At 36.6% G+C, this 23,087-nt stretch overlaps 1 protein-coding gene across 3 annotated transcripts in view; it reads right to left on the reverse strand.

The window, feature by feature from the left end:
• Nucleotides 1-1,541: 1,541 nt before the first annotated feature.
• SLCO4C1 (solute carrier organic anion transporter family member 4C1) overlaps nt 1,542-23,087 on the reverse strand; it is a 30,028-nt gene continuing 8,482 nt past the window's right edge. Inside the window, exons 3-13 of one of the 3 annotated variants that reach the window (XM_071581207.1) lie at nt 21,605-21,799; nt 18,887-18,983; nt 17,864-17,985; nt 16,786-16,901; nt 16,342-16,486; nt 14,289-14,484; nt 9,930-10,086; nt 8,193-8,377; nt 6,172-6,236; nt 4,199-4,336; nt 1,542-2,672 (exon numbers count right to left, since the gene is read on the reverse strand). In XM_071581207.1, the coding sequence (XP_071437308.1) occupies nt 2,548-2,672; nt 4,199-4,336; nt 6,172-6,236; nt 8,193-8,377; nt 9,930-10,086; nt 14,289-14,484; nt 16,342-16,486; nt 16,786-16,901; nt 17,864-17,985; nt 18,887-18,983; nt 21,605-21,799 (1,541 nt within the window). In that variant the 3' untranslated portion in view covers nt 1,542-2,547. Of the gene's footprint in view, nt 2,673-4,198; nt 4,337-6,029; nt 6,111-6,171; nt 6,237-8,192; nt 8,378-9,929; nt 10,087-14,288; nt 14,485-16,341; nt 16,487-16,785; nt 16,902-17,863; nt 17,986-18,886; nt 18,984-21,604; nt 21,800-23,087 lie in introns of those variants that run through there. The other 2 variants (XR_011699987.1, XM_071581208.1) reach the window with 2 other exon arrangements.

The raw sequence follows: 23,087 nt of genomic DNA on the forward strand, positions 1-23,087 counted from the left end.
TTCCCCAGCTCTCTCAGTATGAATGATATTCCCTTTCCTTAATCATCTCTGTAGCCCACCATAGTACATCCAATAAGACTGTAACATCCTTGTTCTGGAGAGCCCAGAACTGGACCCAGCACTCCAAATGCAGTTTCATCATCACTAAGGGGGAGGATCACCTCCTGTGACCTAATGCCAGTGCATTACCTAATGCAGACAAAGACACTATTGGCCCATTCTTACAGAAGGAGTGTATTACTGCCTTGTGATCAGCTTGTCCACCATGAACCACAAGAGCTGCTTTCCAGCTGGGTGGTCCCCTGTATATCCCTGGTGTATTTCCCTTGAATACAGGCCTTTGTATTTCCCTTACTGAAATTCATGAGATTCCTGTTAGCCCATTTTCTCAATCATTTAAAGATCCCTCTGGAGATGGCAGCAACCATCCAGTCTATCATTTACCTCTCCAAGGCCCAGGCTATCCCATCATTCAGGTCATTAAAGAGCTTGAACTGTACTGACACCAGAATTGACCTGTGGGGTTCAGCACCAGTGACCTAACTCAAATAGGACTTTGTGGTTTGACATTCTGGGCAGTCATTGAGGCAGTTTTTAATTCACCCTCCCTGTCCAGACACATAACACACTTGTCTGTGATGTTTACTACTCCTTTGTGAGACCTTTGACAAAACATCTACTTCCCTCCACTATCCATTCCTATATCTATTAATTTAACATTGCTATGACACAAGGTAAATCAATAAACCTCTGCTTGGTTTGTCTTCTAGTCATTGTGCTGGTCCTCCGAAACAAGCAAGGGTAATGTTTAACAAGGCACAAGATAGACTGTAAATTACAACAGAAATGTTTCCTTCCTTCTCCACCCTGATAACCATTCCTGTGCAAGTAAGTAGTGATAACTTCCTCAAAAGAGGAAGCTCTTGTTGCTGTGCCCCACAAATTTTGTAGTCCATGCAACCACATTAAGCATTAAACTATGATCTCAGTCTAAGCAAGAGAAGCAAGTTTACCAGTTGAGCTACAATACTATGTCTTTACTATGATTAGGTGACTTTCTATAGCCCACACAAACCACGTCAGATCTGGAAAATGATTTCAAAATTTTAGGCTACATTCAAATTTAAAGAAAGATCAGTATTTCATTCTTTCAAGTGAACTTACCAAACTTGCTATGAGCCCGTTTATCAGGAATGAATCACAAACCTTGATAAGGAGGCATTCAGCTACATGGAGCAAGCAAATTCTGCCCTTTCCTCCTCTCCCTCAAGAGACATCAAGTCTTGTGCTTGCACAGACTGTAGTTGATTTTGCTTTATTTCCTGAACAGTTATTTACAAATAGTTACAGAGGACCTTCTTGAGTTGCATACTTAACTGCTACCCAATTTAACAGCTACATTTAAAGAATTAGATGAAGCATAAACCATATACCATAATCCTTTTGTTGTAGTGCTTGCTTAAAAATTGTGCTAGACTCAATGAGTACAGTCCTTGTAATGCAATGAAGAGGGCACACACAGAGTGACATAGACAGCCAGTGCAACAGAAGGGAAGTGTTTATTTGAAAAGTACAAGCACAGTGATTATCTGGCTCATTAAAAACTTCCTTCTAACATTTCAGTTGTAGGCAATATAGTTTAATGTCTGGTAGCAGTGGCTAACTTGTATACCACTTCTGTTGTGCTATACCAATACAACTTTAGTGACTTATATTAAATAAAAAAGGACAACTAAAGCAGTATTTTTCTACTTCTGATTTTTCCATACCCAATCTTGTTAGCCTTCAGCATTGTTTCTTGGAGTTGAGAAGCCTACAACTTGGTCATTTGGAATCGACAGGGTGTACACAGAAGAAAATAGGTTTTATCTTCAAATTTTATGGAAATATTTTAAAAATGCTTAAATACAGCAGCTGAACAGCAATTTTCTGTATATATTCCAGATAGAAACTCAAGCACTTAAATTAACATTTCATTTTTTCATCTCATATGCCAGCTATTCTATCATAACTATTTACATTTTTCTTCAAATACTATAAAGTTGACTTATACCATTAACATGTAGAAATATTTTTAAAACATGGACAAACTTGCACATTTTCAAGTGTTTCAACAGACAAAATCCCCAAAGGCACTAGGCCAGATTATCGTCACATTAAAATAAGTCTTCTGAAACACAGTTCCCTTTAATATACCAAGTTACTTGTTTTTTCCCATTACAGTACTGCTTAGGGGTAAGTGGGGCTCAGTCAGCTTTTATCCTGTTTAATGACCAGAGTAGGCCAACTTGTTTCAATCCAGTTACACACCAGACTTTAAAATTAGACTTCAAATTTAAGTGTCATTTCTTTGAATATACACAATGGAATACTAAACAACATTTAGCAAATTAGAGAACACTACACATTCACAAATACCTTAAGTTGTTCAATTGTTGAATGCAATCTTTTATATTTAGGCAACAGTTTACAAGAACTTTGGTACAAGTGTTGTAAAAGTGCTTATTCTTATAGGTTTCTTTCAAAAGTCCCTGATTTGTTCCTATTTTATGTGCTTACAGTCGATGCCATTTCTGTATCCTGTTGTGACAGAACCTTATTTGGTGCTGGAGGCTTGTAGAAATACACTGCCAGGACCAGAAAGATGATCGTGATGATTTTGCAAGCAGCACCTGAATGCAAAGAACAGAAAAATCCTTATTGCATTCACCTTCAGCAGCAGAAAGCATTTCAGTCATTTATTAAGTTTCATATGGTGAGTTACACTGGAAGACTCTGAAATTCACAGCATCCATTTAAATGTATTTTACATGAACTGCAAAGGACAGATAAAGGCAGTCTTCCAGTTGAACTTAGACCCCTCACCTCTCTACCAGTTTCTGATTGCAGCAGCTGTGGCCTCTGCCTCAGTTTTGTGTTTCTTCATTCTAGCCTGACATGCAAGTCTTTCTTATTTCTTGTTCTGGTACTGTCATTCACTGTATCAATATACTCTTCTCCACAATTTAAATGTTCTCACATAGAATACTGTGAAGTATTCTCTCATCAGCCACCTTAAAAGGTTACATACAGGTGTTTGTGCAAACTGGAGGGCCAAGGACATGGGGGAAATAGGAAGGATTGTATTTTATCACAAATACACCTCAGAGATACTGAAACCTAAAGTTGTGACTACTGCTTTTTCAGTTTCAAGATTAGATGTCAGCACTTCATTTTATGCACTGTAAATATCACAGTCACTAGAAGACAGGACAACACCAGCTATCACAGACGCAAAATTAGCCTTCCTTCTCTCCCACAGGCATACATAGCTCACACACTTGAAGGGAACAGATTGTTAAAAAGTTGGGAATTTTTTTTTTTTTACTAGTGTCCATAGATATTTTCAAGAACTTCATATAATTTAGGAACAAGAAGAAGAAATCATCTCAGACCTTAAACTACCAACACATCAGCCCAAATAACTACAAAATGGGGACTTGGAAGGGAATATAAAAATCATCCAGTTCCAGACCCCTGCTATGGGCAAGGACACCTTCCACTAGACCAGGGGGCCTTGAACACTTCCAGGGTTGGGCATCCACAGCTTTTCTGGGCAACCTGTTCCTGTGCCTGGCCACCCTCTCAGTAAAGAGTTTCTTCCTAATATTTAACCTAATTTCACCCTCTATGAGTTTAAATCTACACCTGTTGTTCCATCACTATACTTCTTGATAAAGAATTCCTCTCTGTCTTCCCTGTAGGTTCCCCTTCAGGTACTGAAAGGCTGCAATGAGGTCACCTTGGAGCCTTCTCTTTTCCAGGCTGACCAATCCCAATTCTCTCAGCCTTTTCTTTATAGCAGATGTGTTCCATCCGTCTAATCATCTTTGTGTCTGTGATAATCTTCATGGCCCTGGACCCAGACTGAAATGTGTGCCAATCCCTTAAAATTCAGAAAACCAAGTACGACAATGAAGGAAGACCAAGCAGCAAAATTCTTTTGCACTATTATTTAAAAGGTGTTGTAAGTAAATTTTAAAGAGTCACTTAATGTGGTCTCTCCTAACATAATATTTTGCTTTTTATTATTTATGAAAATAAATTTTAAATACTGCTGCCAAAAATTAAAGGTGTAAGTTTGAATTTTAAAACAATTCCCACTTAGCAGAGTCAGAATATCTATTAGCTTGGACATGTACATAATAAAAAGACTTACTCATGCCCAAGAGCAGATAAGCCATTCTTTTATTGTCGTATACCCAGCAGGCTCCTTTAATTTCACATTCATCAATAGCCCACAAAGTACAACTGCCATCTATAGCAATGCCAAACAAAATCGGTCCAGGAATGGTACCTAAAAAATAGTGAGATGTTAGAATGTTTTAATTACTTGGAAGAGTCTTACCTGGTCTTCATACATATAGTGAAATTCCAGGCTGGTGAGGAAGATAAAATGAAAGAACCAAACACTAAACATGACATTTTAAATGCAGCCATAGGGCTCATATTCAATAGTAAGTGTGTATGTAACTTTGCTATCAATTAACAGGTAGGATGCATAAATTGCCTTTTAATTCTTTGTAGAGCTCTCACTTTATCACCAAGTTTGTTCAAAGAGTTGAGCTTTTTAAAACTTCCTCAGTTTTCATTGGGAAAAAGTGATTAAAATCAGGGGTGAAAACAGCTAATCAAGGAAGCAAGATTTTAACTGAAAGAACTCTTTCTTCTGATCACATACACTAAACTGCTACAAATGCGGAGAACTAAAATACTATTATATTAATAATTTCAGTTACACATTTCTTCCCATCCCTCAGATGTAGCCAAGATTCCAGGAAAACAATTCACAAAAAAAAAGTATTTAATATTAATCTTGTGTAGATTTTATTAGATCTGTGTAATTTTTGTTACAATAGTGTGCTATAAAGCATAAGTGTCTTGCATCCAGGTATAGTCAATTTTGTAATAAACACCCAGGTACATCACTGCTTGTCTACCTAACCTACCCAAGGTCTAAACTGTCCTAGAGATAACAAGTAGATATGTCCTCACACCAGGTCTTCTGCCTAGAACCCCTGTGTGATTCCTCAAGTGTACAGCATAAATATGTTGCTCTTAAGTAATGCTTTAATTGCTGCCTTCTTCAGTCAGAGTATAGGCAGTCCCAAGAGTTCTGTTGATCCACACTGAAATCGCAAGTCCAGACTAACAAATATCTTAGCTTTGAGTAAAATCAATTAAGAGAAGCCCTCATACAATATTCAACAAACTCCTGGCTAATTTCTACGTATAAGGATGTTTGCTTTTGTTATGTTTAATTATTAGAATGACTTAGATTAATTGGAATTTCAATTGGTAGAGCAAAGCAGAACTCATACTGTTAAATACTTCATCTCAAAGGAGAGGGAGTGGCCACAGTACTAAATACTGACATAAAAGTCCAATCAGTAGCTGTGTCTTGTTCCAGTCTTGAATTAAATATGCCATTTAAATACTGCCTAATACTAGAACAAAAATTTAAAATATTCCTGATAAAATTCAAATGAGCATAGATCAGAATATACCTACATTTAGCATTGTTTTACTTAATGTGATTCATCTGTGTTACTGAGACTGAGATGGTGAAGATGCTTAGATTTAGAATTTAAGTATTATATTTCCCACATTAAAACTCAGTAATTATTTATGTTCAAGTGTCTATAATTCAATAAATGCTAAGATTAGTCAAAAGAATTTTAATGGAAAGGAGAGGAAGGAAGACGGCATTTATCCACTTTAAAATACACTGGCATGGCCAAGAATGATGCAACTGTATGAGGCAGAGTCACTTTTAAATTCTGGATCTTCAGGTGTTAACTACACTAAGCTGTTTTCTACTACTTTAGTTTCTCTTAATTCAACTTGTTTAACAGACCTTCTTCTGGGGAAAATAACAGCAGGTGCCTTTTGCTGAAAGAATGACAGTTATCTGTATCTGGTTTGTGCTGATAGAACAAGAAATGAGCACAAATACCCTATTTAACAAGGAATTTGAATCCAGATGGTACCTTACAACAAGTGTATCCTATAAGCCAATGACAGGCTGCTTCAAACTCCTCTGAAAGCTTCTTAATGCATTATTTAAAAGTCTAGAAAAAAGTCAAATAAGAAGATTATTCAGAGGCAAATGTTTCAACAAGGGAGTCATACCCAGTAGTCGTAGAAACACTAACTGCACTCCAAGAGCAAATGAGCGCTGTTTATCTGGCACACACCTGTAAATAAGATTTGTAGTTTAAGACATAGTAAACAAGTTTTAACTGTTTCATTTCTCTGCCCCTCAGTGAATATGCTTTGTCTCTGTATACTTTTTTAGCCTGTTAATTGCAGAGGGGTTTAGAAATCCAGTGTGCAGAAAAAGTAACAAAACTACTCCAAGTGGTTTCTAGACAAAAGATAGAGAAAACTCCCATATTCATCAAGGAGTTTAAAATTGTTTGACCAAACAGGTATAAATGAAAAGGTAGCTTGCTTCCAGTACCCTGATATACTGTTGAACATTTTTTTTTCAAAGAAAAGCCAAGCAAATTAAAGACAATGTAATCCTGAGTTTCTACTCCTAAAGAAGCAATAAATGATCTGAGACTAGGTTCCAGCACAGCACAACACATTGTATTCTCATAACCTATCATTATACCCAAGCTATACAAATCAATATAGTGACCTAATAAGTAGTAAAATTTACCTCCTTACCTCTTACCTATTTTTTCAGATATTTTTCCATGAACTAACACGACAGTGTCCCAAAGATACTACCACCATGAAGGTTACATTCAACCTAATTTGCTTAATTTGTATAATTTAGTTTCAGAACTGTTTTCTTTCCTGAACTCTATCAGTGTTGAAAAGCACCATATTTACACATTCAGATTTTATTTCCACATTCTGGAGTATGTATGAGGATTAACCATATCAAAACTTCCAATATGGCCAGTTATAGCAGTCACTGTTAGAATCCCAATACCCGCAAAGGCAATTAAGGGAAAGAGAATGAGTTTTACATCATGCAGGTGATTATATCTAGCACTAGAACACTGTCATAAACATGTGAGTTTACATTTGAACTTACACAAAATCAGCCAGCTGAAAAGATATCAGAATATACTGTAAAACTTACCTAAAATTTAGCTATTTAAATTAGTATTTGAACATTTAACCAACTCTATATTCCCTCTATAGTCCTGTAATTAAAAGTCTCACTTTTTAGGCTGAAGTGTACCAGGATTCAAATATCCAAATGCTGCTGCTTAGACTTATCAAACAAAACTATGTCAGCTCAGTTTTGCAGATAATGCAACACTCCACGTTATTCTGCCCCCACTACTGACATGACAAGGCATTAATTCCAAAGTTGCACCTACCCCAAACGGCAGGCTACTACTAGGCACTGTTGTAATGTATCATTTATGTCCTCAGGCCCCTGCCAGATTATCTAGCCACAACTCCACAAAGCATCATGTGTATTATGCATGCGTGCCTATGGGTCAGGGTTTTTCTTTCTGGAAGTATTAATGGTACAAGTCAGACTTCAACATAAAGCAAAACAGCTCCACACCGAGAATAAGGACCACATTTGCAAAAAAACCCACAGTCTAGCTTTCATGTATATCAGTTTCAGTCATTTCAAAGACAGCCAAGCCACTGGTTAACATACAGTTTATATTAGCGACTACCATACATACAACGTTAATATCATGAAAGGTATTCTCTAGTCTTTGACAGACTACAACTTTTCAAGTCAGAACTCTGAACTGAGATAGGAAACAAAGGCTGATAATACAAGACTGGTTGTTCCATTCTCTTCTTGATACAATTTGAAAACCTGACACTACTGATACCTAGACTGGTCAAGTATTTTCTTTATCCAGGCACACAGCACATTTATTCCTTCTTGCTTTAACTAAAACAGGCAAGAGCACTCCCATAAGCATGATTTTGATCCTAAGAGAAAAGTTTTCAATAGATTCAAACCATATCTACTAATCAAACATAGAGAGAACATGGTGTGAGTCTCCTCCATTTTAAGTACTGCCGGTTTACTACACAAAATACTTCAGCTAATGCAGAAGGTATTTTATGTTGAAGTCCACATTCCAAAGCAAAACAAAGAAAAGTATTTCATTGTCAGTTTTCACCAGAATGCTACTTGTCTTTCTGCCCAGCAAACATACCTGAGAATAGCCACAGTAGTTGGAGTAACAGCCATAAATGTAAAAACAACAGTAAAAAAGAAGAAAGTCAGGAAGAAAGGTAAAATTCTGCATTGTTTTGGACATTTCCCAGGGATAGCATCAAAGAGGTCTTCTGAACCACTTTCATTTTTTGGTTTCCCAATGCAGGAACAGTTGTAGTATACCTACAAATAAATTTATAAGGCAAAATTTAGTTCCAAGAGTGACATGAAATGACAGTGTTTTGGCAAATATTCATTGAGTCTCCATCACACAACACAAGAATAAACCTTGAACTTACCATAAGGGAAACAGTCCACTTCCCAATGGCCATGTGATACCAATTGAGATTTTTAAAACTGGTTCATCAGAACTTGACTGATCCAGCTCACCTGAGTAACAGTTATTTTTGGTTTTTTGAACTAAAAAGACAATGATAATCTCCATTTTGTATGCAGCAAGTTTTTAGCTACAAGCATAAAAAACCTTGAAACTAAAGAAGATTTTAAAGTGAGATGCAAATGATATACAGGGAGAGAGGTGAGCTCTACTCTTAAGCCGGAAAGGATAGAAATAATCTTGGACCACTTTGATAAGGAGGCAAACCAGCAGAATATCCTTTTCTTTTAAATCCACACAAGTTTGTTTTCAAAGAATAAACCATATCAATGAAGTGTGACGTTTTCATAGCAAGTAGTCAGTCTCCTACATTTTCTTAGGAATAATACCTCCTCTCAGTTATCTTTGTCCTTTTTTTGATATAAAAAGTGCACAGGGGCATTCCCTGGGTCATCTTGCATGCCTTTAAGATCTTCCTACACTGCTCCCACACCTGCTCAAGAATTTGCGCTGGTAGAGACAAGCACAAAAAGCCTCTCAGCTCTGGGCAGGCTTGACAATAACCAGCCACTTTCATGGCTTACCATCCCTCCATCAGGGACAACTGACATTCAAGTTTTCAAAACTCACAGAAACCTGTTGCCATGCATACAGTAAACCCTGCATTATGCATAAACATCTAAATTAGATCTGCACGTTCAAGGTACTTGCTGATTTCTATTTTTCTGATTGTCAATTCTACTTAAAGTACATTTAGATTTAACTTATTTTCAGCATTTGAATGTCTGGTAGAAGTAACAAAATGACACCACACAAGTGAGAAACATTGTGGCTGACCCACAAGGGAAGAGGGCTCAGAGGGTATGGGAAAGCGGTGTGCGCAGGAAGCTCAAAGAACAACGCAGGCTGTGAATGATCACATCTGTGACAAAGAAAGCTACGCAGCAAAGATAAAGCTATGACAGTTGAGTGAATCAGGCAGTGGTGAAAACACTACTCCTTGAGTTCATTAAGAGAACGGGAGTGTTTCTCTAAATTAGAGAGATCAGCATGGGGAGGGAAGTGTGGCTCAGCTCAACACAAGGCACAAAAAGCCAGGAAACTACCAGAAAAAAAAAAAAGCAATGGGCTTGAGCTCACTTCAACCTACACATCTCCACAAGTGGAATGTCTAAAAGCATTTGGTCAGTTTGTATTGGACTGTGACACATACCAGCATTCATTTTACTTAAACTTGTATTTCCAATCCACACCAATTTTTCTTGTAGCAACTACCACTTAGATTCATAAGTACTGCAATTTCCTGTCATACTAAGGGAGGGATGTTTTTGAAATACGTGTCTTGCAGGAAACCAGAACAGAATAGATCATGTCAGCTCTGATCATTGCACAAAGTACCTTTGTCAGGTTGTTGTCAGCAACATATGAGGTACATCCTGCAAAACAGGGAGAAAAGTACTGGACTCGATCTCTGCCACAAACTGGGTAGTACATGGAGCGCAGACATCCACAGTTAGCGTTGCATGGTGCTGTTAAGTTATGCAGCGTGCCTGTTCTGAAAGGTAGAAGTTAATAGGCTTTTAATAAAGTAATTGAAAAACAGAAGATGTGTAAATAAGTAGTGCAGTACTTATAGCATAACAAATTTTAAAATATTCAATTCAGGTGTACTTAATTACTTTAAAAAGTCATGTTCATAATAGCTACAACTCTAGAGGAAATTTCTATTTATTGTGCACCTAGTGGGTTTTATGCTATTATTCCTTCCAGAGATTATTCCTCCAGTTCCAATTCACAAAATAGATAACAAAATTCTGTATCTCAGCCCAGCTTTTAATCTTAGATCGCCTTCTCCCTCCCACACACTTTAAGTTTTTTCAATTTACAATTTTAAGGAAAAAAAAAGTAAGATTAAAAACACTATTCAGTGTTGTTGATTCTACTGATGATATTCACAGGTTTTTTCCTCCCTGTTTTTGATTCAAGTCCAGTTGCAAACCCACTGAAGTTTTACTATTGTAACACTGTTATGCAGACATCTAAACTGCACAAGCACCAAGACAACTGCACATATTAAGTGCAGAGTTCAATGACACAAAGTCTTATCACACTCTGAAGATTTTAAAGATTTCTCTGGCTGTTTGGGGAATAACTAATGAATAACAGCGCTAAATTAAACTCTTGCTTACTACATCTACTCTCAGTTTAGGCATCTACTTTCAGTACAGGCCCACAGTATAGTTGTATTTGAAGTAGTCTCACTATATTATTAGTATGAAAAATCAGTCTGGAATGTGTGAGGACTGTCTTGAGAAGTAATTGGAGAGAATAAAAACACTCTCTGATTTTCTAATAGTAGTTCATTAATAAGTAAAGAAGTTTCACAGGTTAAGAGTTCAGTCAGCTAAAACCAGGATACTGACACTGCCAGTAATTTAAATATTGTGCTGTGAAATTAAAGTTCCACATTAGTTATCCAAAAGGCAGGTATCTCCATAAGAATTTCAGATGGTAAAAAATACTAATAGGAGAAATAATTTAATCAGGAATTAAGCTGGAAAGTTACATGAATCTTAATTGCAGATGGAATATTAAGGATACCTTAATGACATATCCATTTGATTGTAGTATGGTGGAATCCTACTAAATTACATTACTGCTTTAAGTCTAAGCAAACCAATTTTGATTTTTTTGTGTATGGAGAATGAACTACAGTGCATCATAAGCAAATTCACTAATCACACATTTGTTCATACAGTGCCTTGTTATCCTGTGAGGCATGCAAAATCTAGAAATATTTAATCAATTAAGTGGCAACATTTCTCTTGTTTACAGGTGCAGACAATGTCTCCATTCCCTGACCTTCAAAGAGAGATTGAAAATTTTGTTATGGGTAGGCAGAGAAAAATACTGAAAAGAGGTACCACTGCTTTTCTAAAGCAGCCTTGGAGATAAGGCCATTAAATGCTCTTTAAAAATGCTATAGGGTGAATACTCTGTCACAAGAAAACAAGGAGTCCCAGAGACAGACAGAAATTAACAGAACTATGGAAATACTTATTACATTTCTGTTCCTCCTAGTTTTCAAGGAAATATTGGGCAATAAAACTGGGCAGAAACAATTCTTTGAAGTGCTTGTTAGACAACGTAAGCCATGTTAGCTCTGTTGCTAGCCTAATTTAGTAATAAGCAGTGTTAGTACAAACAATATACTGTTTTCATTAACACATGTACTCGAAAGTGATCCTGTCCTTGTATGGTTCTGGGACTAAATCGACAAAAGCTTTCCCACTCCTCCAGGCTACTTTTAATAAAAAGAGAATGAATCCATGAAGGATTTCTGGAAATTCTCCACAAAAATCAATCTGCATCAACTTCCAAGTCAACTCTCAGAGCAGTTTCGTAATTTATTGTTTCAGAAGCATTTGTTAGCATAAGTGGGAGCCAGACACTTGACTATACTTCCATCACCTTATAAATGTGTTATTTTTTCCAAGCTACTACTGCATATTTTAGTTGCTCAGTCCTTCCTGGAAATCAGTTTTAGAACTGGCATTGTATTAATGCCACTAACTTTTCTGATGTCTCATAAAGTAAAGTTTAACATGTAACATTGAATTAGATAAAACTAAACCATTTTTTATAACGGATACTATGGAAGAGAGTTATTTCAGGACTAGTTAACTCCAAATTGCTGTAGATAAGCAGTCTTCAGCAACAGTTAAGCTACTGAATTGGCAAAGGGACACAAAACTGTTAAATATAAGTTAACTGTATTTAACTTCAGATGAACATTAATTCAGCTGTACCTTTAGTCAGCTGCTCATTATCACAGAATCTAGTATAAAAATATAGGTAACTTCATATGCTATTCTCTACACTACCTCTCCAGTATTTAATTGATGAATACAGATTCTTTTGCTCAGTATCATAAGCTTTCTAAAACCAAAGTCTGAATTCTGTTTTTCACAGTTCTGAATTGTTCAAGTCATCTCTGCTGGAATTCTTCCTGACACTGAAGCAGAGTCACATTTTATGCATCAAATTTCAACAATGGCCTTTAAATATACTGTCTATTTTTACATCAAGTTGTAAAGATCAAATATGAAGGAGTGGCAAGTTTTTTACTTTTCTTTCAGTCACCAATGTATGAAACTTGGTTTATTCACTTTGCATACCCTCTGTAAAAGGAAATACAATTAATTACTAAGGTATCATGGTATTAAATTTCTACTTTCTACCAACTTGCATATGTACTGCAGACCACAAAACCCATTAGTTCCCTGCAGTTCCACACCCCATCTTCTGCATTTTCATGGTGCACTCCATGCTATCGTGTCAGTAAAGTGCAACGCTCTTCTTGCCCATCCTGTTTAGATTTGAATGCCTTTTTTTGCATTGGAGGAGAACTTGCAGATTATGCTTTTGTACAAGATACTGGCACCTAATCTCTGTCTAAAATGGGAGTTTTGGGGAAAACGGTAGAGAGGTATGGGTAAGTTATTCAGCCCGTTGCTGATGATTATGATTGCTTCAAATGGCAGCGAGCAGTCCCTAGGTATCAGCATACTTGAGTTATTTTTCACAGCACCATCTGGCTCTTTGGCAGACCCTCAAACAGCTGGAGTTGCCTCTGGCTCTGTTAATTCATGACAGAGTAACCAAGCACTCGAGAGCAGAGTTTTGGAAGAGTTATCTGCCTCCCTCCTGCTTTAAACACTGCCTGTGCTACAAAAGTGTGTACTATTTAGAACTACGAAAATTCAAACATTATGATCTTACCTTTATTTCTTTAATAAGGCATGATTGGGCATTTTCTACAACATGGTGTCTATGGTGGTGATTTGATCACATTCATTGAATGATTTTTTAAGCATGGATCTAAAATTTCAATCACTAAAGAAAGTTTATCCTTGCAAACATTTCTTTTTAATTTTGCTTTACTTTGCTTTCTCTTTCCTGACTTCTTTTCCCATAGTGCCTTACTGGTTTCCTACAATTTCTTACAATTACTACAAATATCTAAAAATGAGTGACAGACTACTTTTGCATTAGGAAGAATTATATTGTGTAAGGGAAAGAAAAATACATCATGTTTAGAGAATTATTTTGTATATGTTAGGCAAAAATAATTTGAACTCTGCTTCAGTTAACCATGTTACTCCACCAATTTTGTTCTTAAACTTTGTCACTGAGCTGTTCCCTGTTCGGAATCAATTCCTACCTCTATCAGCCATTATATCAGGAAAAAAATAGAAAGCCTCCTTTGTAAAAGAAGGTTAGATGTCCTAGAACCTGCTACAAAAATGCCTTTTCTTTCCTAGTGACAAACTAGACTAGTTGAAGTGCATCTCCAGGTGCTTTCACAGAATTGACAACTCCTTCCAGGATCAAACTGCCCAGATTTTCCAGAGTTGGTTAAGTAAAACAAGATGCAAAATACTCTATGTCTACAGCAATACAACATTAGCTGTAGTCAATACCATTGCTACTACCCCTAAAATGGTTACAGAGGCTGAGATTTTTTTCAAGCAGGGCTCGACTGCTCAGAACATTTTGTGGGCAAGGCATCTATACATTCTCTTATAAACTATTACATGAAGATTCCAAAACAAAGCTTTATAGAGTTCTGTAAAACATTTCAGATTCGTACATCAAGGCAAAATATGACATTTTAAAAGGACTTGTATTCTACGTTGTAACTGTTTTATTTTAAACATTAACATCAAACCCAAAAGTTCATTAAAATGTATTTACCCATTATATGTTTCAGAGACACCTGCAAAAGGTTCATTCTCGCATTCAGCAAATAAAAACACTGTGTTTAATAGCAGGGCCACGGAACAAGTGATTATCATGAACTTGATTATGCTTTTCAAATCCATTTTGTACTTGGAAACCAAGAAGCCACTTATGACTTGGCCTAGTGCTGCTGCTGGAACTAATACAAGTCCTAGAGGAAAATAAGACACCAGCAATTACATAAAAGTTCAAGACAAACTTGTGAAGCAATTAAGAGTGCAATTTAATCCTAACAAAAAAAAAATCCAGTTTTCCATAAAATGCAATCCATGTGATGCCATTTTCAAACCACACTACCAGAACCTGATTGCATGAGTCATTGATTCTACCCTTACATGACCTTTAGCCTTTGCAGAAGCTTACCTTGACAGTGTAATTTACAGTAGTCCAAAACCCAACTTTGACACAGTCAAACTAGATGATTTAGGAGTACTACACACTGGTCAGGAATCTCTGATCACTAGCGGGCCACTTCATTAAAATAGAACATGCTATTTCATTGCTTTTTTCCACCTGTCCATGTTCTTTGTTATACATGGGTTATGAACTCGTTAATAACAGAACATAATCTCTACTAGACAAGAGACAGCATAAGTTGCAACAGGGAATCCACTGAAAGTCAGTGGGTCAGTTTTGCTGTCATAGGCCATATAGGCCACAATGATTTGTCCATTTTGCTCTGTTAGTACTGCAGATAAATAAGCATTTTTACATTTTAATCTACAAAACAATGCAGAACTCATATAACTTGCACTTTAAAGACAGTTAAAGCACAGTAGCAAAACTGCATCAGTCACAATCAACTACAGTCAAAGGTAGTTAAGTAGTTTTCATGGTCACTGCTAGCACAGACTGGCTAGCTCAGCTCAGGGACAGACAGCTTTCAACGTCAGTGTAGGTATTTCCTTAAAGCTGTACATTTCATAAGCACAATCACTATTTTCAACTCAAAGACATTCAAAAATGGTCTTCAGACAAAAAAAGCAACACTCAGTTTTATGCTTTACTCCTGTAGTTATTGTTTAAGAATTGAGCATGTACTCCAATGTATTTCCACACAAAACTTGCACTTGCAGATGCTTTATTTTGAAACAACAATGTCTGAATAGTGGCAGTACTATCTAATATTGGCCAGAGGAGTAAATCAGTCAGAAAGTCTCTCCCAAACATATTTGAGAAAGAACAGCTTAACCACCAAATGCTTACATGGCAGGACTCCAGAGTTTAGCAATACATGTTCTAGCAGTGTTGACTCTGCAGTATTGCAAGAACCTGTGGGCCTTTATGGACACTCTGCCTTCATCTGGTTTTGCAGTTATTCAGAAGTAATTGTGTTAATCATGTGATCACACTGAGTGCAGCTGTGCCACACAATTTTTCTTTCTCCAATACTCAGCTTTTTATAGCCTTCCCTTTTTCGACCTATTCCTATTATCTGACATGCAAAAGTAGTAAGTGACAGTAAGACAAGAGTAGAAGCAGTTACATAACAACTTTATAACATGTCCTGACTAGTCATTTTATTGTAAACTATCCCACTGTAATGTTATTGTGGAACTGAAGAAGAGAAGGGTAAAGTCAACCCTTTATTTGCAATAAGCACTGCCCTTTTTTACAGCTGCTCTTCATTGCTTTAGTAGGGACTAAGATCCTAATGCTCCTTCAGCAGACATTAAATAAGGACAAATAAATGTTTTTCACCAGGAATTTAAAAAAAACCAACTACATAGCACACAAAATTCTCACTCTACTTTCAACATGAGACTTGACAGTCTTCAAAAAATCCTACAGAAAAGTAGATTTGTACCCTTGATAAATTAAATACAAGATTTTCACAGAGCAGACAAGAACAACAGAAATAATGTTTCCAATGTGACAACAGCATTCCACATAATTACAGTCACAAACACCTCAGACAAACAAGATTACCCATATGATCTTCCACCTATAATGTTAATGAGGTGTTCAACACAATATATTTAAGATTAAAAAAAAAAAGCCACATTACCTCCAAGAGTTGCTGAAAAACTTGACGTCTTCCCAAACTGATTTTCAATAAACTTTGGTAGAAATGTGGCAAATCCAGTGGCAATTAAAGCTTCTGAAGAACTGGCTATTATTAGACTCATAAGCACTGGATTCCTCAACAGAATCTATGGGGAGAAATTATCATAGTGCTCTGGAAATTATTTGATTTTGATACCAACTGAAACAGAAGCTTCTATATTCTAAAGTAGAAACTCTGTGTGGAACTTCAGTAATATCCTTTTCTGCTTTAACAATCTCATATATGAACAAAATGAATGTACACTAAGTTATCAGTAGCATTGAAGACTTGCCTATCACAACATGATAAAGAAGCAATTACCTTTCTAAAGATCTATAGATTATCTGAAAAAGAAATTAATTTCTCAGAAAGGATCAGTTTGGGCAAACTTCAGATTTGTCTTACCAGGAGAGCAACAGGAAAGTCTTTAAAACTTTTTCCAATGTTCTTTGTCTGAACCAGGGCCTCACTTCCATCATCATGAGTTTCAGAGACTTTTTCAGCCTGTGCTTTTGCTGTTCCTACAAACGGTCATAGGTATTGACAATAAAAACATTGAATACCTGTGCTCACAGGTAAAAAGAACAAATATTAGTGTTCCCTCTACTTGGAAAAACTAGTTCAGATATTGTAGGTCTTCTTGAGTGTTTTATTGGTACAGATTTATAAAAAGATGAATAATATATTGAAAGGAGATTTTCCTTGAAGGCAAAAATGCTTCCCTTGGAATGTCTTGGTTGCAATAAGATATTATCAGGGATATTCTATAATCTTCAGATGCTGAAGCCCATTCAATTTCATTTTTTTTAAATCATCCCCACACTCTCCCCAGTTCCCTACTTTGCTGTTTCTTTTCCTCCATGATTTCACTTTCAATATTAGTATACAAACTTTCCTTAGATGCTTGTCCAAGGGACTCTTATATAACATCTAATCTGAACAGAGACTATATTATATTTATCATTCTAGAAGACTGCTCTGGGATACTTTGATTCATGCTTTATTATTCTATCCAAACCAATAAAACAATATATTCAAATACAACTACACATAAATTATGACAATAGAATTTCCACATTATTCTTGCTGTGTAACAGCAGCTTTAGGTATAGGGTGCTTAGATGTAAGCATCTTCCAAAATTTGACCATCAGTTTCCACATTCAGGTAGTGACCTGTTTCCATTTTTACTGTACAACATTATATAGAATCATGAAATGGTTTGGGTCAGAGGGCACCCTGAAGCTCACTGAGTTCTACCCTCCCCAGTCACGGGCAGGGACACTATACACAAGGTTTCTCTCTAGTTTATTTGTGTTGCTTTAAAGGCTACATATTGTGGAGGGGGAAAGTACTTATCATCAGATTTTAGCCAAAGAATCAAGAAATAGACTCAAAGTGGAAACACCCAGTCCAGCAGTCTATAAACACACAAAAATAAAACAATTCATCTTCCACAGTAGCTTGGTATAGCTAAACTTTTACCTGGCAGGTGCTTTGGAAACATCGAAAAAGGTATTATAAGAAGCCAAATTGCAAAAAAGAATGCAAGAAATCCTATCCACCAAGCTCCAAGCCAACGTGGGTCATCTTGATCCACAATCATACTAGAAAAGTAATTCAGAAAAAACAGGTTATTCATTCTAAATTTCAATCAGCAATTTCAGATTTCAGTGAGCTAGAATATTTGTTTTTTAATAGATTTAATAGGAGGCTTTTTAATATTGTCATTTTCTTGTTTTCTACATGCATTAAATTTATTTTTTGCTTGTTTAAAGCACATTCACAGACCCTATTATAAAAATATTGCATTCTACCAAATATAGCTTTCAACTCATAAGTTAATGTCATTCTGATTTAGAGGCTACTCTTTGTCCCTGATTTCAAGATCCTCAAGCATTATTAAGATACTGAAAAAGCTGGATTTAGAAAGCATCTTCATAATCAATTAGTTATGTCAAAGCCAATACTGAGGTTCAAAATGCCATTGCATTGATCTGAAGGCCCTAAAACACCGGAAATAAAAAATAAATGAAGTTGTTGGCTTGGACAGTAGTAGAATTTATAACTTTTTTAATAGTGAACTATTACTCAACTGGTAGATTTTGTCACAAGCTCCTCCCCAGGAGTTAAGCAGCAGTATCCTATCCCTCATATTCCAACTCAGGGAAACTTTTTGTACAAGAAATCAATAGGTGCAGCTGAACTCTAAATGAGCAACTAAATAAAGACAAAGCATTTTTTTGTTACTCAGCTTTAAGATAGCTAATATCTAAAACCCTAGAACTAAATATTTGCATTATGAAGAAACTTTCACACATAATGGGGTCACACTACTCACTATGGGAAGTCACTCACTTGCTTGAAGCTTTTATGAGTGCAACTTGCTGACAAGTTAGTGAAGGTCTTGATTTTCTGAACAAACATTCCTCACACAGAGAAAAGATGAAGATTTTAACAAAAATTAGGAAAACAAAATGAAAAGCAATAAACTAAGTTGTATCTTGCCTTTTTGGGATCTGGATATCAATATAAATATTAAGCAGCTGCCCTCCTAGAACATAGCCAATAGCAGGACCCAGTAGAGACATGGCATAGCCAATTCCTAGAAGAGAAAATACATCAAGTTCATCATAACTTATTTAAGCCCTTGTTTAAAAGCTTTCTTTTAATAAAATTCTTAAATCAACTTCAGACCAAAAAGTTTCTGTAATTCAGGCTGTTCTTGCCACTGACATTACTTCAGCTACAGCAAGTAGAAGACAAAATTTATACTTGTGCCTCTACAAGGAAATTCACAGCTCTCATTAGAAGCTGCAGATTTGAGGTTCAGCAAAAAACAATATCTCATCTTTAAGCATGATTAGATTGCCATTTCCACCTACCTTTTGTGCCTACATTCAAAAGCTAGCTGGGGAAAAAGTTTAAGTGAAGGTATGAGCATCAGCTGTTAGCAGTACATGACCAGAATCTCTAGGAACCTACGCTTTTATATTTTTGAATCTTCACTTGTTTTTTAGATCTTTCAAGACCAGAAGACACGGTTCCATTAAAATGTCTGACTGGAGAAATATCTGCATTAAAATACAAAGCTAAGGCTCTTGACAGCTCCTGACAGTACTAAAAAAACAGAAAAAAAGCCCACCTACAAACACCAACACAACCACACACCAACAAAACCCCAGACACATAAAAAAAAAAAAGCCACTAAACCAACCACAACCTGCAAAGTTGTAGGTATAACCATATCCTGCTAAAGAGTACAGGACTTTTGCAATATCACAATATTCTCCCTGGGCTACCACACAGATTTCTGTGGCAGTTTAGCACTCACTGCTAGCAGGAGCGCTCTGCAGATTAAGGCTTGCAACTAATAGCAAGATCTGACAAATAATTAGTAAACATGCATTCTTACTGCTGATATTCTATGCTGCTTCCCCAGGTTGAAGAATCTGGATTTCTCATTTGTTTCCAAAGTGTCTGGATCCCGAGTACTTAGTATTAATTTCATTCTAATTAGACAGCAAGAGGAAATGATGGGGGAGGCGGGAGGGTGAGAAGGGTACAAGAGGGAAAAGCAATGCAAAAGGTGACACTCCAGTCAAAATAAACACTGAGTAAATATATCCCAGGTTTTCCTGTGCTTTGGAAATAGTGCCATGCCCATAGAAACTTGGAGTTAAGTTCACATTAATCCTACAGAATTTCAAACCAAGCTTAGATGCCTATTTCCTCCTACACATCACTCCGTTTAAATACCATTTGGAACTACTTAACTTTTCAGTGGCTTTAGTTGTTGATGTCCCAGTCCAGCAAGGGCAGAACAGTCCTCATGAAAATGCACCCAATTTACAAGAGAAAGGAAATATGGACTTTTCAGTTGCAAGCTTATAGTCAAAGATGCTAGCAGATATTAACAGAAAATTTTAAAGTGTTTTTTATTTGTTTGCTTTTTGCTGCCTTGCATAAGCCCTCTGGCATTTTAAGTCCTTAATACATTGCATAAAAGCAAGAAAAAAAGATTAAAGCTAATGTAGCTATGTGCCCACTCATTGCATTCCAGTTTTGTTATATTAGGCAGAACACACTGCTCTTCTGAACTGAACAGAAGCCTGAAGATTGTACATGCATGAGTTTATTGCATTGGTCTTTTAAAGTATGAACACTGGCATCATTCTCCTGAGTTTTCAGGTCACTTCTTGATCCCCCAACCATGCAGACAGCCCCAATTCTGCTCTATTTATTTCACTGGCTTCAGAGGCAAGGAGTGAGGGAGGGAAAGGAAGAAAAAGTATAATATCATCAGCACAAATAAAACCTGTCTTTTTAGATTTATCATATGCAACTATAGTATTTGTTATGAAGTGACCTGCTTGGAATAAATGTGTAAGAATTATATGTAAATAGGGGATTATTTCAATTTTGCCCCATAAAATCTAATCTGCAAAATAGTTCAGGAATCTGAGGTCCTTTGAATTCCTCCTGCAAGTTACCAGGATAGCTAAGATGCTTCCATCAGCTTATAAACAAAATGGGGGAAAATAAATATCTTCATACTCATAGCAAACACACTTAGACTGCAATGAACTTGGCAGTAAAAGCACACATAACCCAATGAATGCTGACTGAAAAAGATTAAAAACTATTGCTAAGAATTAGTATTCTTTAGCTTTTAAATAGCCCAAGTAAATCAATCCATGGCTTTCAATGAAGAAAAGATACTTCCAATACGTCCTCTTAAAGTGCCAAATCTATATGTGGCCAGGGAACTGCACTGATCACACCGTGCAGAGCAGTGTCTCTGCTCTGAGCAGACAGGTACTAATAGAAGATAAATAAAATTGTTAAAGAACACAATATGATCTACCTACTGACCTAATTGTTATGCAGTATTTTTCAACATCTGTGACACTAAAAAGCAAGTTTTTGCTACAGCCTAATCTATTTTAAACAGATAGGCTGCATTAACCACTTAACCATTCTCAGTCACAAATATGAAAAAAATAACAGGAGAGGTGCAAAGCAGCTTTACCATGCTCTACAAAATAAAACTGAAAATACTTAGAGCAGACTAATTCCTAAATTACACAATAACTGATGTAGAAACACCTTATGCACATAAGTAAACAATTACAAGATTGTTTTTATCAGGTGAATTCATAAACACAATTGGAAGGCATTGAATTCTATGATCAGACAATATGTTATAAATAGTTTAAAAGTTACCTATATAAATGGAAGACTTGTGTTTTGAGACACTATCATCAATAAAAGCTGTTCCCACAGTGAACAGTGGAGTTCCTCCAACTCCCAGCAGCAGCTGCCCCAGTATAAAGATATATAGAAAGTTTTGATGTGCAGATTTTGTGCTGGCATTGCAAGTTGTATTAGCAGAGGCGGTTCCTGGAGTTTGACATGTATCTGAAAAACAGAGATGAGACTTTACAATTCTGCTACCCAGCCCATCACATTTCAACTGAAGAAAAACCTGTATGAAAAGATAAACTACAAATGAAGTGCTGTTATGTCAGGCTGCCATCTTAATTTTCACACCTATTACTGTATCCTATATGGCAGTGCCAAGGTTTCTATGATATCGTATCCCCCAGAAGAAATACTATCACTGCTTGTTTGGGGTTTGTTTTTGTTTTATTTTTCTTTTCCACAACAGGAGGGTAAAATTAATAAAATAGCCTTATTTAAAGCATTATTGGTCAGACTTATGAAAAAACCCACCCCTGTCAAACGGTCATTCCACAGGTTGCAAATACTCCTGGATAACATGCACTTCATTTTGTACTTGTACCTTATAATGATTCTAAGGAGCACTGACAACTTCCACTCAAGTGACAGTACAGCCTGAACAACCTGCTAGATAGTCCAGTTAGTCACTAGCAAAGATTACCCTCCTTTCACTCTTGTGAAAAGTGTTTCCATAGGAAAAAAGAAAACCCACCTTGAAAACCTACACCACTGGCTCTCAGAGGGAACACACACTGCCATCTCTCCAGAACAAGAAGTTAATGTAAAGGCTCTGTACTTGTGCACACGAAGAGGAAAGTGCTGGTACAGAAGTGTAAGGTTGTGTCTGCTCCTGTCATGTTTGGTACCACAAGGAGGAAACAGAAAAGAGGAACTCAAGGCAGGGAGTATGCGTTCTCTTCTCCTTCCCCTTGCTATCATTGCACTTTTAGTAAGAGTGCCAAGGGACAAGATGAAAGAGAAGCATGGTTTTTTTCCACAGAAGAGAAAAAACCCTAAGAAAGAGGATAAACCCACCAGTTTGGTGAAAATGAGCCACACTGAACAGACATAGGAAAACATCCTTCAGATCCTACAAGCAGACTGATTCACGCTGCTTTGCTACAAATTACTATGTCTTTTTTCTTTCCTCAGGTCCTTTTACATTTGAAAACCCTTTTTACTTAGTAAAAGGGCAAACTCAATCCACACCTCAGGCTCACAAAACAAAGTACTAGGAAGCCCTTGCCACACGGCAGATATTTAAAGAAAACTGTCTACACTGGCATTATAAATATATGCATGTACTTTCTCATTACTCCCTGTAGCTCCCAACAGGTGACACAGTGCTGTTGCACAGAAACAGGCCAACATAAGGGATAAGAAAACTTCAAGAGGAGGAAAGTTTTGCTTCCTCTCCACTCAGGAAGAATCCTGGGTAATGTGCCCCAATGTCTGACTGTCTTCA

This window comes from Pithys albifrons, chromosome Z, assembly GCF_047495875.1.
Source record: "Pithys albifrons albifrons isolate INPA30051 chromosome Z, PitAlb_v1, whole genome shotgun sequence".
NCBI classification, from domain to species: domain Eukaryota; kingdom Metazoa; phylum Chordata; class Aves; order Passeriformes; family Thamnophilidae; genus Pithys; species Pithys albifrons.